Source organism: Ammospiza caudacuta, chromosome 17, assembly GCF_027887145.1.
Source record: "Ammospiza caudacuta isolate bAmmCau1 chromosome 17, bAmmCau1.pri, whole genome shotgun sequence".
NCBI lineage: Eukaryota > Metazoa > Chordata > Aves > Passeriformes > Passerellidae > Ammospiza > Ammospiza caudacuta.
In genome coordinates, this window is record NC_080609.1 from 10,316,315 (window position 1) to 10,332,939 (window position 16,625).

Genomic DNA, 16,625 nt, shown 5'->3' on the forward strand with positions numbered 1-16,625 from the left:
TCACAGGCTGCTCAAGCCCTGCCACCTCCCAGAGAGCTCCTTCCTTTAAAATACAGATTCCATCTCCTTGCTACCTACCTGGAAACTCCCATCCTGCCTGCTCATCAGGCTGAGGGCTGCTCAGCCAGGAGGGCATTTCCAGGAGATGCCTCAGTGGGGCTGACCTGAGCAACACTCAGTGACTGCAGTGTGGCTCTGTCAGCTCTGTGTCATTTGCTTTCCTGCTCTGTGCTTGCTGGAATGCAGCCCACTGTACTCAAGACATAATAAATGAGGGGTTCTATAATTGACCAAATGCATATTTTTCTGCCAACTAGTTTGTAAGTCATGTCATTGCTGTGACTCACTGAATATGCTGATTTGTGAGCAGTGAATTAAAGACAAATGGCTGAACCAGTTGTGTGTGCAGCCCCCTTCAGGACAGTGCTGCTTTCACAGCAGGAGTTGGGAACTTCTGTGTGGAGCAGCTGATGTGCTGCCACCATTTCCAGTTTCCAGCTGCTGAGCTAGGTTTGACTGGTGCAGGTGTTCATAACCCTTAGCAAGGACTGGCAGTTCAGGAACTCCTTCCTGCATGGGTCAGCCACAGCAGCTTCAGGGGACAACTTCCAGGACAAGGGAGGCTTGGCATAGTGACAAATTCCTCCATCCAAATATGCCTGAATTTGAGTCACCCCAGCAGTTCATGCTGCCTCAAAGGAAGGTGATGGCTCTGTGTGTTGTGTCCTTCAGAATTCTGTTCAGTAAGAATTTCTCTGTGCCTTATAAACATGTTGTTACTGTCAGCATTTATCTAGATTTGTAACTATAAACTTCCAAGAACTTAGGCACCCAAATGTGTTAATACAACTAAGTCACTGGAATTTTCATGGAATCACTTTACTGCATCTAAATCAGATGTATATCAGATGTGTATTTCATTCCATTGAACTTTGGGCCTTTGTGAAGCCATCTCAGATGCTTATAAGATATTTGCTTGCTGATTAGTTTAAATAAATAAATAAGTAGTAGGAAGAGAGAGGAAGAAGGGAAAATGCAATTCCAGAAATCTGCCAGCATCAGAAAATACCCTTTTTCTTCCCTGTCTCTGTTACAATAATGATAATTTAGGTTTGAGATAGTGAATGTGCTGGCAGAAGTAATTTATAAGGAGTCTGATATCTCTGACTTATATCACATGAGAGTTCATCAGTTAGAATCTCAAATTCTCCCCAGAATTTGATAATTAGCTTAGGCAGACCTTGTAAGCCACAAGTTTATCTGCATTCAGTGACATGGGCTGCTCTGTCACTGTGGTCATTCCTAATGTGGTACCAAGGCTTTTCTAAATAAAGTAAAAACCAGCAAATAACAAACCTGTTGGAATTGGTGTTATCATTTCTTTCACACACGCATTTGTACAGTTTGTTTGACACTTTTGTTGTCTCTGTGATTCCAGTGTGTAGCAAGCCAAGCTATGATCCCTGCTAACTGTATAGAAATGTGCCTTTATTCAGTACAATGTAATGCAGTATTTTTATTTATGATGCATTTGTATTCCTTCCCTTCAAATATTCCATAAACTGTCCTCTTCTTTAACAAGACCCAAGGGCTGATGCAGGGATGTTGGTTGCTGCTGTGAGATGTTGCTTTGTTTCTTCCTGTAATTCCATCCTGACCTGGCAATGCAGGCTCAGAGTTATCATTTCATTTGACCTGTAAATCAATCTGTGTAACATGCAAAGTAACCACGAATGCAAAGGAAATGAGAACAAAGTCATTTGAAAAGCATTTTATAGGGCACATTCCAAGGCTGTATTTATGTGTGCTTTATTCCTTCCATGAGGAAACAGTGAAATATGCAGAACTGTAACACAAATACACAAAGAAACAGGAAAAAGGAAGGATAGAGTGAGAATATTTATGTATGTTAATGAAGAATGGAGGGATTTAAGAAGAACCTGATCTCTTAGCTTTGCAGCAAGGAATAAGGATCTGCATCTTCCTTTCCCTTCTGGCCTGGACTTGGAGCATGGCATGGGTGAGTTGCTTTGCCTCTGTGAATTACTGCTCTAACTTAGCAAGGGATGTGAAGAATGTTGTGTTATAACAGTTTGGGTCTTACTTTGCATTTGTTGTTGTTGTATCAATATTGTGTTGGTAAACTTTTTAAAGGACGACTTCATGCCTTAGAAATGTTTGATATGTACCCATATTTAGCAATTGGTTATATGAAAAATATTCTGAATTTTCCTTTCCCAAATTCAGATCCCATGATTAATCTTTATGACTAAAAATTCTAAGCACAGCTAGACATAATTAGAGGAGAGCTCTACTCTTTTTCTCTTCCATTAACATTGCAAGACCTGATTTAAATGCTTTTCAACATTTTCTGTCCTCTCTCACATAAAGAGTGAATGTCTTACTGTTGTCACTTCCCTTCTCTCAGCACTCTGCTGTTTCAGACATCCTTGTTATGAGGGTGGTTGTTTTTGTAGTCACAGAGAGATAAGTTCCCTTAGTCAGAAGTACTCACACCCTGTGACAGCTCTGCCCAGACCTCTGGGGCTGCAGAGGGACTCAGCACTGTCCAAACGAGTCTCAGCACTCTGAGCTCACAGGCTGTGGCAGTGCCTCTGATGGGCATCTGCATGTGAGCAAGTGCACCAGCAGGAGCTCAGACACAGCAAGCTTGGACAGCTCTGCTAATTTAGGGCTTAGATGCAGAAAATTTTAGTAAGTCAGCTGAAGAGAGGATATCTTTTGTATGGCAGGTATTTCAGCAAAACCCTGTCCTTGAGTAGGTTTAAGAGAGAGCTTCGTCTCTTCTGATTTTCTGCCCTTGGGCACTCCAGAACATCCCATCCTGCCTGTGACTCACACCAAATATCCACTGTCCCCTTCACTCACACCTCTGCTGAGCTCCTCATGCTCTGGTTACTCTGTTAAAGGCCCCTTTCTGCACAGGATCCTCCACACCTGAAAACCATTCTCCAGGTTACCCCACAGCTGGGCACAGCTCCTGTCCTGTGGGCTGGGAGTGCAGAGCTGTGAATTCACAGTGCCCAGGACACAGACCTGGTCTCACACTTCTGCCTTCTGTGGTTTGAGCCCCTCTGGGGTCCAGCACCCAGCAGTGCTCAGAGCCAGCACAGGGACCAGCTTTGCCTGCTGGGGACAGACATTGTCTTGTCTGCCTTAGGCCAAATGCTCCTTACTCAATTCAGGCTTGGCTCTGGCAGCATGGGATTTGAAATGAACTTGTGTAAGCACACTGGGCTCCTCTATGAAACACTGCAATTACATTTCAACATCACTTTACAGTCTGGATGTGAGTAACATTTTGATAAGCCAAACAACATTTCAGAAATGTGGATCTCCTCCATGTAAATAAATGGACAAACTCCCTGACACCTTCCTGTTGTATTTTACAGTCATCTGCTATAAGTACTGGATGTTTTGTTTGTTTCTATGTGCCTACATGAACTATGAATGGTCACAGGAGAAAAAGTAGAAAAAGGCAGTATAGAGTTGTGATTCAAGACCAAAACCAAGTTCCAATCTTAATGCAGCAGCTTTTCTCCTTGTAACTTTAGCTTCTGTTTCTTTCAGCAGTACTTAGCAGGATGCATTGAATAAAATATGACCACCCTTCTTTGCTAAAGGTAAGAAAATAAACATAACAGGACAGGTACAAAATACCAGATCTGAAAACTCTGAGGTGTCCCCTTCTTGCCAAGGTGGAAACCAAGGCCAAGTTAAAATGTTCTTTGTTACATTTCACTGAAGAGTGAGGGATTGATATCCTTGGATAAGCTGACAAGCTGCTTTGACTTGTGAAGGAGTTCTGGAATAGCTCGTGGATAGAATGGAAACTTTATTTATTGATGAAATGGTAAAAGCTGTCAGGGCTGTGGACAGCTCAAAACCAACAGTTTGGTGTTCTTGGGGATTTTCCTGTGAGCTGAGCTTGTCACTCACTCAGCAATCCAAGAAGTGCAGATAAATTTGACAGATTCCATATTCTGGTTCTAATGCCAACGACAGGGACTTTAGAACATACACATTATGTGAAAATGCATTTGCCTAGGTGCCAGTTTGAGTTCTTGTCAGCACATGAACATTAAATTACATTAAATTACATTTAAATTGCAATTGGTTACCTATGAACTTGAGATATTTCTAACATGCAAACACTGAAAATTGTAGTAATTTATATTTAGATGTGGGAGTGTTTCTTTAGCATCTTAACTACTGTTTTGAGACGTAATTTTAGACACACCCATTTAAAAATGTTGGCTTTGATTTCTCATTGTTTAACTCGCAAAGGCAAATGTTTTAAAAGTGCTTTAAAATCTTAGGACAGAGCACATATATAATTATTAATAATTTCATTAATTCATCATTCATTTAAAATGCATTATTTAACACTACATCACGTTTTCCTGTTCTATTATGTACAAGGTTGTTTATTACCTTCACATTCATCCTGGAAGCCAGAGAACAACCCATGTGCCCACAGTTAAGCCTCTCTGCAAATACAAAATTGGGTTGGGGATGGAGATATAAAAGTCAGGATGAAAGTGCTGAGTAGCACTGCCAAACAGGATTTTTGTCCCTTCTCCAGTAGTTTATCTACAGAATGATGGTACCAATGGTTTATTTGTGTTGTATAGAGTCTTTTACCAGGTAAGTGAGAGCTACCATCCTATTAAGAAGGCTCTGATGTGGAGAATTTAAAAATTTTTTTCCCGAAAAGGAACGTAAATGATGTACCAATGAAGCCCTGCCCTTTTCTGGCTCCCAGCCAGGCAGCAGCCACAAAGGAGCAGGAAGAGCAAAAGGCCTGAGCACGCGTGAACTGCTCTGAGAGCACCCGATGCCCTTGAGTCACGAATTGTCCAGCACAGACACCTCACCCTCCTACCTGCACAGCAAGGCCTGGGAGACGCTGGCAGCAGGATTCTACCAAGGGTACTTACTGCTTCTTCAGCTTTTTTAAAAAACCTGATGTGTCTGACTTAACCTTTTTATGGGAAGTAATTGGAACATTTCTGATATTTGAAATGACAGTAGGGGAGCTAAGAGCAACTCACAGTGCATGTGCTGCGTGAGATGTGACTATGCTCATCATGCAGAATACATTAATAAATGAGAATAGCTCCTATAAATTCAGAGAAAAAAGAAAGTTACTGATTCTGAAAAGAAGCATTTTCAAAAAGAAAATTGCTTATGTTCAAAATTTGAAAACAATTTTCTAAATCCATGAAGCAGATTAATATACTAATGCTATTAGTGCTTCTTAAGAAAGAGATTTCTAGAAAGCTTTAAACTTTTTTATGCATTATTAAAACCTTAAGGAGGTATTAATGACAAGTATTCAAATATATACCATTTCTCAAATGTCTTTTTGTAATATATGTGATAAGCTTGACTTTATTTCTCCTTAGTTTATAAAAAGATGCTTTTTCTCAGAAGAGAATTTTATGTGGCTTAAGACTCCTGCAGAGCATACTCTAGAGATACAAATTTATGTTTCCTTGCTTGAACAGGACAGCATGCTTGTTTTAGTTCTATTACATTAGTTGTAATTTAAATTTTGTTTGGAAACATGGATTATTTTTCATTTTGAAATGTTTTTCAACATAAGGAGCTTGTGTTTTACACTGTTATGCCACTCAGTTTACTGAATTGAGTGAGCTGACATTGGTGTTAAAACCATGTAACAGCACAGAGAATATGGTCCTTTCCTGTGTCTGAAATCTAAAACCCAACATATAAAATAAGGAAAATATCACAAACAAAATTATAAAATACTAAGTAAGCAATAGTTAAGTAGTCCATAATTTTGTATGCTGTGGCTGCATTTTGTGTTACTTTTCTGGAATGATTTGTCACCTGGAGGTGACAGAGCTGCCAGCTCCCAGCCCTGCCCCGTTTCTGCCTGGGCTCTGCTGAAGCCTGCTGTGAATGGCTGAGAGCAAATGTACTTACCTGTGAGGCTCCTCTCATGCCAGGAGCTCTCCAGCTGAGAGAAAACCAAAATAACCTGCAGAGATTGGCTCCATATTCCTGTACTAGGCTGCAGGCACCCAGCTGGGCTCCCACTTTATGGTGACATGAATGATTGCAGATTTCTTCTGGATTTTTGTTTGGGGTATAAGAGCCTAGGTGCAAAGGCCAAAAGCATGGAATCAGGACAACAGGGACTTTCTGTGTGGGAAAATTAAATGCTGTGGACAAGTGTTGAATAAACTAATTTGCAATACAGAACAAGGTGTACAGATGGGTAACTACCATGGAGTTGTTATCCTAGAATGAAATTCTAATCAGTTTCCCCAGCTAGATGAACCCACAGGGCAGATGGCTTATCTCTTCTGCCCCTTATTGGTTTAGCTGTCTATGAATGCCCTACTGAGAACAATATGGTGAAAAGTTAGTGAGAACTGGACAGGAAACTAAATATATTTAATGTATAACCAGAAAAGCTTAAAATGGTAACAAACAAACAGACCCAAATGTGAAATAAAGTTGATTTTAAAACTAGAATGAATCCTTTCTCATATTTCTCATCTAAAGTCTTGGTTTATTTTCCTGACTTGCAGGATAACATCAATTTGGTATTAATATATCAGAAGCTAATGAGCTTTCAAGGATAAAATGTTTGATTAAACCAAGTATTAAAAAATGCCATCACAGCTGTAAAGGTTAGGTAATCATAATGGCTCTAAAATCCTGTAATTTCATTTCTATATAATATGAAATTTAGGGATATGAGGAAAAGACTCAATTTTGGAATATGAAAATATTCAGATTCATTAAACATTATACATAGAAAACCCATCACCAAAATGATGAATTTATGCATTTTAAACATGCTAAAATAATAAAACTAGTATGGGAGCATTGTAATGTGAAAGTCATTGAAATTACCCAGACCTCAAAGCATTTTGCAGGAATTTTCAAGAGATCTCCTCTCCTCTGTTGCAGCCGGGATGCCAGAGGGGTCCAGGGAAGAGCTCCCCAGCAGCCCACCCTGTGAGAGCCAGGGGACAGAGCCTGCAGGGCTGCTGGCTCCCAGGAGCAGCAGGACAATGGTGACAGGAGGTGGAGGCTACCTGGGGTACAATCTGGGATGTGCCCTGGTCAGCTCAGGAATTGCTGTTGTGCTCTTTGATCTTCGCAAACCCAAATGGGAAATTCCACGCGGAGCGGATTTTTTCAAGGTGTGTTGGAGTTCCATGTCTAATGCTCATTACCAAGGCTTCCTCTTAAGGACCTTTGATTAAAACATTGATGGAAAAGCCTTTCAGGACAAGAAGAAGCTGTGTTAAAAGGTCCTTGCATGCATAAGTACCTGATTAAGGGATGGCAAACAGGGTCCCAGTGTCTCCAGTGTCACCAGTGCTGCTCTGCTGGGCGGTGCCATTCAGCACCAGGGAAACTCAACAATGAAGGGACAAAGGTTCCTGCTCAGGAGAATTATTTCAAGGGAAAAGGTGAGAGCCAAGACAGGGCAATAACAGGCATCACAAATGCCAAACACTGCCATGCAGAGAATGATTGAGGAAAGTGGGATTTCTGGGATTTCCAGGCTGGGAAAGAGGTGACTCGGGAGTGGGAGAGCTCTACAGGCTGTGAGTGGCATTGTCATCTGTCCCAGAACAAGAAGGAAGGGCCATCAGGAATGAGGAGTCAGTTCAGCACAAACAAAATGATGTGGCTTTTCCTGCAGTGAGTAAAAGGCATGTGCAAAGCCTCAAGAAAAATTTACCTCCATTGGAAACTGCTGAATAGATAAATTAAATTAGGCTCAAGAAATTTTAAATTAGGCTCAAGAAATTTTCTGAATGAAAATGCTTCAAGACTAGAAGAGCACTCAGGGGAAAGCCCCACATTTGCTTGCCCTGTTCACCCTCTTCCTGCAGCACCCATTTATGAGCACTGATTCTTTTTGATTTTGAACAATTCAAGGAATTACTGTGTCTGAAAAAAGGGGGAACACAAGAGGTCTCCAGCACTTGACAGCTCACTGCTGTGTGTGGAGGACACATTCCCCAGCACCTCTCACAGCTGCTCCAGGTGCTCAGGTTTGGGCTCTGGGGGCACTTCCTGGGTGCTCCTGTCATGTCACACAAATTCTGGCTAAACCCAGATCTTGTCTGACCCAGGATGTTTTTATGTTCAATTTCATAAACAATTTTTACAGAATATGGAAGAGGGATAAAGTATTATTGAAGAACCATTCAAACACCATAAGCTCAATTTGTTAATGCTAGAAGTCCACATAATTTGATTTAAGTTTGTGGACTGATGGCAATTTACATCTTCTAAAGGGGACTCAGGATCTCACAAATGATCTTCTAGAACAGAGTTTTTTTATAAATCAATTTAGAAAGAATAAATATTACAAAGTATAGGAGAGTTACCTGGAGAATTGAACTATGGAGTCCCAGTAAATGAATTAATAGGCGACTTCAGAGGTTTGAGCCTTGAGCAGTGATTTGGGGATGGCTGATATTGTTTATACTGGTTAGCTCCTGTAGCATTGCATTGAGGGTGGGAGGGGTAAGTCAGCTGCATTTGTGAAATACTTTGGCAACCTTAGGAGAAAAAAGTTGGGAGTTAAAGACTGGTTAGATTAGCTCTTCATATTGTTCTATCAGTTATTCTCTGTTACTCTATCAATTTCATTGCAGGAAATAATATAACACCTAATATTTTGAAATATTTGGTGATTCCAAGGCAAACAGCTGAGCCCTTCCTGCTGTGATTTATTGTCCCTGGGGCTGGATTCTCCAGCCCTCCAGCACTGGCTGCTCCCATTCAAGTCAAACAAGTTTTGCCAGCCTGGAGGCTGCAGGACTAAGTGTGAAAATACGCATTATAATTGAAGCCAACAAGAGTCACCTTTGTTTTGCAACAAAATACTGGCAAAATTCTTAGTCATTGCTTTTTCTGCCTGTTCATAATATTTTATTTAATTGTCTGTGAAAAACAGACCAGAATATCTTTAGATTTTCCATACTATCCATAGTTAATAAAGTTCTATAGAGAATGTAAGGAGCTCTACCTGTCAAAAATCCAATGTTTTCTTGTTTTACAGGGTGATGTGAGGGATTATGAAGCAGTGTTCAAAGCATGTGAAGGGGTTGACTGTGTTTTCCATGTAGCTGCATGTGGAATGTCAGGATTGGAACAAGCAAGTACCATTTTCCTACAGTTTTCTTTGGTTATTTTTGAGAAAGAAAAACACTGTCTGCATGTAACAAAGAATGTCATTTTACAATATTTATGTCAGAAGTTGTTATAAAGGCCAAGTCGTCCATACAAGAAATAAGGAGGTATTCCTTAAATAATAAAGGCAAAGTGTGAAAGTAATGTACTACAAAATATTCTAGAAAAAAGAGATCAGAATTTAAAGATCTCAGATAAGAAGGTGTAGCCTTTTTCTCTGATCTGAAGAGTGACAGCATTGCTCTAAAACTGATGCATTTTCTTCTTGTGAGCTCAGTCATGAGGAAACAGACCACAATCAATATGTTCTGCTGAATTATAGTGATACTCACAGAAGGTGTTATCAAAAAAATCATGAACCTACTAATTTATTTCTAGGAACGGGACAGATTGCCATGGAACAAGAACTTGTGAAAGCTTCCAGGGAGCATCACCCCTGCCCATGATTCTTGTTTCTTTATCGTGGATTGTCTGGGGTGTGACAAAATATTGAAGCGTTATTATTTCCTTTTAAATGCATTTTATCTTACATTTTCCAACTTTCTTTGCTCATACACTGAACAAGACAATAAAAATGAGAGCTGTCAGAAATCACTGTGTGTCAGACAGAACTGTAACATGTATCACAAAAAGACCTCAGCTATTCTAGATCTGGCAGTTGTAACCATCATATTGTAAATGTCACTTGTTTGATTAATTCAATCTTGTGCAAATTCTATTTCTAGCTTCAAAAGAAAGATCAGATTGAATCCATAAATGTTGGAGGCACAAAAGTAATAATTGATGGTAGGTACCTAGATTTTCTTTTTCTGCATCTGATCCAAATAATAAATTAAAAAACATTACAATGTTTTTTAATGGATGTTTCCTGTAGAGATCAGGCAGTGAAATGAGGCTCTTTCCCTCCTGTCAGAGTATGATGTAAACCTGAGTGTGCAGGTCCCATTAAAGCTGGTAGATTTGCCACTGGTTTGAACTGGGATAGCTTTTCAACCTGGACTTCATTCCTTGGCAGTCCAACTAAAGCTCTCCTCCATGTACTGATTAGTTTTTGCCTTTATGTAATGGAGAAGTGTTATCCTCTTTCCTCATAGAAATAACATGAGAGCTGTTGTACTGTTTGTTGTGTCACAAACATTTGGTAACAGGCACCACAGATGTGTAAGTATATTTAGCTATTATTTTATCACATTAATACAGAAAACCTTCATCCTTTCTGCTTACTGTGATCCCTTTTTATTACACACAGATTCTTAACTACTGTTTCTGGAAGATGCCAGTAGATCTCTTTCAGGATATTCTATTCCAGAAGAACATTTTCCAAGTGTACTGTAAATACCAAAGCTACATTCTCTTTGGTTTTCCCTCAAAAACTAAGGGGGGGGGGGGAGGCAAAATCAGTTTTTATTTAGACTCCTTTTCATGCTGCCTGTGTGTTATTACTGAAAAAATGCAGAAATGGAATAGTAGGCAAGTAAAACTCTGAATGAGTTAGAAGGAAGGGTTGCCACATATTGCCTTCTTCCTTGCCCAAGCTCCAAACCCACAGAAACATGTCATGTCAAATTCCCATGGGCTCCCAGCAAACCAAGACACTGGGAGGAGCATGAACCTGCTCATCTACATGTTCATAATACACCTTATTATTGTATTTTTTCCCAAATCTTTACAACAATTAACATTTCTTATTTTCAAAATGAGCCAATGAACCAGCAGGACACACTGCTCTGTAAATTCTAAAAATTCCTGAGTTTGCATTTTAATTCTCTTTAACTTTAAAAATATTGTTAAATGAAAATGAAATTTACATTATACAAATTTGCAATGACAGATATGCAGCAGAATTTAGCTACAATGTCTTGGCTGCACAGGACTGGAATCCATAATTAAGTCTTTGTTGTGCAAATAACATTAATTTCCTTTGTACTTAAAGCAAGACTGATTATACACTGGCAGAGTGTTTTTTCCTGTTAACACCCCATTTGTCACTGATGAACAGAATGGGACAAAGGCAGTTCTGTGGCATGTGGGCAGGGCTGGCTGTGCTCCTGGGTGACTCCATGCTCCATCAAAGTGGGGTGCAAGAGGCAGCTCATGGAACAGGGGTGACCCAGTGGCCTTGGAGTGGCTGCTCCCCACAGCACTGCCCCAAGGGCTGTGCCACAACAAATGCTCTTACTCATCTCCTTTGTATTCAGTTTGGAAAATAAACATATTTTAAGAAAGGTGTCTCAAGGAAAAATCTTCCTCTCACCAAGATAATTCCTCTACCCAGTGACTACAATCCAGTGATGTGATAGTTACAGGTACCTCATAATGAAACATTTGGTGACCACAATGTGTAATATTCACATATTCAATGAAAATACAGCTGAATGGAAGATAATATTATATTAAATGATAAGGTAACATTAAAATTGAAGTATTACCTTTTTTCTATAATTGTAATGTTTGTTTTCAAAAATAAAATCTGCCAGTCCAGCTATTTCTCCCTCTTTGTTTTTGTTTTAAAATAATTTATTTTGTGTATCACTGTAGTCTGCAAACAAAGAAATATCCCCAGACTGATCTATACCAGTACAGTGAATGTGGTGTTTGGAGGGAAGCCTATTGAAGAAGGAGATGAAGAAACTGTTCCATATTTTCCACTGGAAAAGGTACTTTGTCCATGGGATGGTGTGGCATTTACTGTGCTCCAAAGGGTAGATTGTGTAAAGGCTGTTCTGAGAGCAGAAGCTGTTTTACTCTGGATGTTCTCAGTACATTCAGCACAAAAAGTGAGTTAAGTAAATACAAATGGACTTGAATTCACTCTGAAGCTAAACCTGTGCCACTAAAGTGTCTTTTTTTTTGTCATAAACAAACGATATATTTACTAATTCTCACTATTTCTGACTAATCTTACTATTCCTAGTTTTGTTTTGCCCAGCTGATATCTGTGAGCTGGCTAGATTGAAATGTTGTTTGTCATAAACAATGTTTGCCTTTACAGATTCAATAATTATCTTATTCTGCTTCCTTATAGCAATTTAATCATTATTCCAGAACCAAGGCAATTGCAGACCAAATGGTTCTTGCTGCTAATGGAACTTTACTCAAAGGTACCTACAAAGCATTTGGGGCTTTTCAATCATTAGGAGTGCTAATGGACATTCCTTTCTTTGGTTGCTCATTTATCAATAGTATACTTTAAGTGAAATAGGGATTTATTTGTTTCTATTCCTTTCTTCAGTGGATAATTAGCTGTTCTGATAATACCAATTTGTAAGCACTGTCCAATGGGTTCTCCTTGGAATCCCAAGAAGGTTTTCCAGGTCTGTCACAGCTACTGAATTCAGTTTCACACAGAACTGAAATCAAGTTCCAGGGAAGCCGAACCGCTCAGAATGGCCAAAATGAGCCTTAACTTTGCCAGTGTAAAATTCAGCCAATATGTGTGAGCCCTTTGCTGCTCCCCAGCTGTCTGACAGTCACCTGTTGCTCTCTCTCCAAGGAGGGGACAAGCTCCACACGTGTGTGCTGCGCCCGCCGGGCATCTACGGACCAGAAGAGCAGCGGCACCTGCCTCGAGTAGCCGTACGTGTCTTGTAGTCAGCTCTGGAGGACACCACAAGTGGTTGTAAGGGCATCACACAAGTGGTAGTACCTTGATTGCAGTTCCTAAGCATTCCTGCAGGAATGTGGTGAAAGCCTGGGGAGAGGTGATGTGGTGCAGGGTAACAAATAGCAGGAAACTGTGGGACAGGACCAAGCTGGGCTTCTCAGTGAAAAGGAAAAGTGGAAGGCTGAAATGTTGTGGTAAAAGAACTAGGTTTTTATCCCTGTCATTTAATGGAAATTGTCTTTTAAATATGCACTTTAATTGCTACCAAAAATATAATGTCACTATATTTTGCCACTGCCTATCAGTGCAACCATCTTTGACTTCCAGAACCACCCACTGGCTGGGTTTTTCTTGTGACAGGTTTCTTGTGCTGTAATTGTACACAAATACAGCAAATTCCAAGTATTTGAGACAAAATCATATTATACTGAATAATAAAGGAATAATGCAATTATCTTATGTTTTCTGTTTCTACAGATAAACATCCAGCGGAGACTTTTCAACTTCAAGTTTGGGAATCACAAGGTTCAGATGAACTGGGTTCACATAGGAAATCTAGTGCAAGCTCATTTACTGGCTGCTGAGGCTCTCACCTCTGAGAAGGGCTATGTGGCTGTAAGTGAACAATATAATCACTACTAGCTTGAGTTCTCAAACAGGTTTAATTTTTGATGTTTTGAGATCAAAGAGTGTCCAAAAAGTCATATGCTAAATTTTCTGAAATGTTGTGTGGCTCCACAAGCACACAGACAGTGCAAATGCATATACATTTCACTCATATTTTGATGAGGTTTTTGTTTGGTTTGAAAAGATATAATTTCCTGGGTTACTGGAGGAAACTGCATTTTTAACTGGCTTAATATACCATTCATTCACCATTAGATAAATCTATAGATCCTGTTATTATCTTGAAAATAGGTTCTGACCTAGATGCATAAAATTTAGAGCAACCATTCTGAGGCATTCCAGTTGAACTTTCAGAGCTGAAAATTCCAAGAACAGATGTACAAAATTAATGGACAATTTTTAAAGGTTTTTCTTTTTGTTCTACTGGTCACAATTGCAACACCAGTCTGAGGACCATGAAGCATTACAGAACTGGCATCATTGCAGCAGCTGCTTCATTCCCAGTTCCTGAAGGTCCCAGGTTCATTTAGAGTGGTAGGAACATACAGACAACAGGCACTGACACAGGTGAACACCTCTCCATGTGCTCTCAGGTAGTTCAGCACTTGGAAGCCCCTCAGCTGTTTTAGATTGATGCCATTCCCAGAGTCCAGGCTTGCCTGGGTGCTCAGGTGTTCCTGGTGCTCAGAGCTGGGCAGACTCCTCATCCATCAGAGCTGGAACTCAACCTCAGAGCTGTGTTTGTTAAATGCCATCAGTGCTGTCCCTTCTGTGGGACTCACAAAGGTCATTCTGTGCCCAGCACACCATGAAGAACATAATGCTCCAGCTACATGGGGAATTGAGCTCTGATGTACACTAGACCATGGTTAATCACCATGAGCCCAGCCACCACTGGGGGTTACCTCAGCTGCCTCTGGGTACATTCACCTTGTGCATGCTGCTGTGTTGCTCACAAAACCATGACAGGTAGGTAGGTATGAGACAGACAGAAAATTCCATCCTGTGCATAGTTTTGTCACTGTTTTCCTCTGCTTCTTTACCAGAGTGGCCAGGCTTACTACATCCATGATGGTGAAAATGTCATCTTCTCTGAGTGGATTGTGCCTTTGGTAGGTACTGCACAGCCCTGCAGCTCCCACGTGGGCACAAGTCCTGTCACTGACTGACACACCAGACCAACTAAATGAATTCAGTGCACAGAAATTACTGAATGACTTAACATTAAACTCAGTCCTGTTTTCTCTGCATATCCCAAAGTTCCACTGGTGTTAAGGGAAGTTTGAGATACCTGTAACTGTGGAGTTTGGCCTTATTGCTTTGAGAGGATTTAGCTGGGAGGTCCAGAAGCTGCTGCAGGACAGAGCATTTCAGGAAGCAAACACAAGCTCTGCCACTGGCATCTGGCAGGACTCTTAGAGCCATTACTTATCCCTTTGTCCTGGCATCAGCTGCAGCACAGAGGGAAAGCCCATTCAGAATCTTATCTTAGAAGCTAAGACATTAGCTTAGAAGCTAAGACTGCATTTTCAGAACTATTGGGCTGGGATTCTAGGAGCATGCCAAAGTTTTGATCCTGCAATGCCAGCACAGAAAATGACTGCAGCAGAAACTTGGGCCTGTATTTAACTGTAGTTCAGTATTCCAGTCTGGGTGGAATTCACTTCCCCCTTGGAAATTGAAATTTTTCTTCCCTTTACTGTCCAACTGCAGATGAAGGGTGGAAGGTGGGCACCAAAGAATGAGTAGTGGGCTTCAATTACATTTCCTACTATCTGTATTGACAGGAACACTAACTGGGAAAAAAAAAAGTTTACATACAAGTTTTGTCAACATTCTTTTTTTTTTTTCATGCCTCATTGCCACCCTCAATTTGGTATAAGTTCTCTGTAATTCTTTGTTTTTATACCCTTTTTAGTTTGAAAAATTAGGCTACAGGAAACCTTGGATACATATTCCTGTTCTCCTGGCTCATATAGCAGGTAAAAAATAAAATATATTCTTAATTATTGTGGGTCATTTGATTTTTTTTTTTATTCCTATGAAGCTACATAATGGTTTTATAAAATGCAGGGGCCCAAATTGCAGGAATTATTTAAAATAACATTATTTTTATTGAGAATAATCACTTGTGCCATGTGGTATTATTTATAGCAGAGAAAGTTTAAAGGCTATTCATAAACTCATAATGTACTTTATAAATTAAACAGTGCCTTCTGGCAGTAGGAATTACAGGATGTATAATATCAGCTTTGTCTCAGTTTATTGTTAACCAGATGTCTCATTAAGTAATTTCTGTTTCACAGCCACTGTGATGGAATATTTGCACCTGATACTAAAGCCAGTTTTTAGCTTTACACCTTTCTTGACAAGGAATGAGGTAAATATATAAAAAAAGATAATGTTTATATATTTCTGACTCAAATTCTCATTAAGGACCTGATATACCCTTTGGATTGTCTGCATTGCAGCTCTGTTTTCTGTTCTGTTTTCATTGTAATATCATTGTTGATGTATTTTCATCCAAGTTCTAGAAAACTGGATAGTAAAGTCACTGCCATAAGTGTCCTTCTGGCTTTTAGGTGTGGAATGTCACTGTAACTCACACCTTCCGAATTGACAAGGCACGAAATCAGCTCGGTTACAAACCAAAGAAATTCTCATTCGCTGACTCTGTGGATCATTACCTAAAAACAAGACCTACCTGCCAAGAAGATCACACATTCCTTAAAATGGTGTTTGTTTTTGGCATTTTGTTAAGTTTTGTCATTCTTTCTTTCTTCTAAAATCAAATGACCACTCACCTGTTCCAGAAACCTTCATTTTGTTTCTGAGTATTAATTACCTGGCCATGGTACATTCCTCAGCACTCTGGACTTTGTTATTCATATTGCTATGATGACACCTCTCTGACCTCATTAAGAAAGAAAAAAAACCCAAACAAAAAACATCTTAAAAAGTGAAAACATGGGATGTATCAGGAAATGTTCTCCAAGAGCAACAAGTGTTACAGCAAAGGAGGTCACCACAAATGGGTGCAGGAATAGCTTTAATGGACCTTCATTAAGGGATGTTTCATGCTGGGAAGCATTTTCTAAAAATGAGAATTCAGGAGGGTGAGAAGGTGGAAGAAGAGGAACTGTCACAGGACAACAGTGCTGTAACAAATCCAGTACTC

At 39.9% G+C, this 16,625-nt stretch overlaps 1 protein-coding gene across 1 annotated transcript; it reads left to right on the top strand.

Annotated features, from left to right (window-relative positions):
• Window positions 1-6,974: 6,974 nt before the first annotated feature.
• On the top strand, window positions 6,975-16,233 carry LOC131565290 (putative short-chain dehydrogenase/reductase family 42E member 2). The gene is made up of 11 exons (XM_058816099.1): window positions 6,975-7,205; window positions 9,086-9,181; window positions 9,942-10,002; window positions 11,755-11,873; window positions 12,242-12,317; window positions 12,710-12,792; window positions 13,298-13,435; window positions 14,494-14,559; window positions 15,366-15,429; window positions 15,754-15,827; window positions 16,030-16,233. Exons 1-11 carry the CDS (start codon window positions 6,975-6,977, stop codon window positions 16,231-16,233), a joined length of 1,212 nt encoding a protein of 403 aa, XP_058672082.1.
• The last annotated feature ends 392 nt before the right edge of the window (window positions 16,234-16,625 follow it).

Excerpts from the sequence above, each read along its gene's own strand:
- LOC131565290 (XM_058816099.1), top strand. The coding sequence starts at position 6,975 with ATGCCAGAGGGGTCCAGGGAAGAGCTCCCCAGCAGCCCACCCTGTGAG. Across the intron at positions 11,874-12,241 it reads CATATTTTCCACTGGAAAAG|CAATTTAATCATTATTCCAG; the intron begins GTACTTTGTCCA and ends GCTTCCTTATAG. Across the intron at positions 12,793-13,297 it reads GGCACCTGCCTCGAGTAGCC|ATAAACATCCAGCGGAGACT; the intron begins GTACGTGTCTTG and ends CTGTTTCTACAG.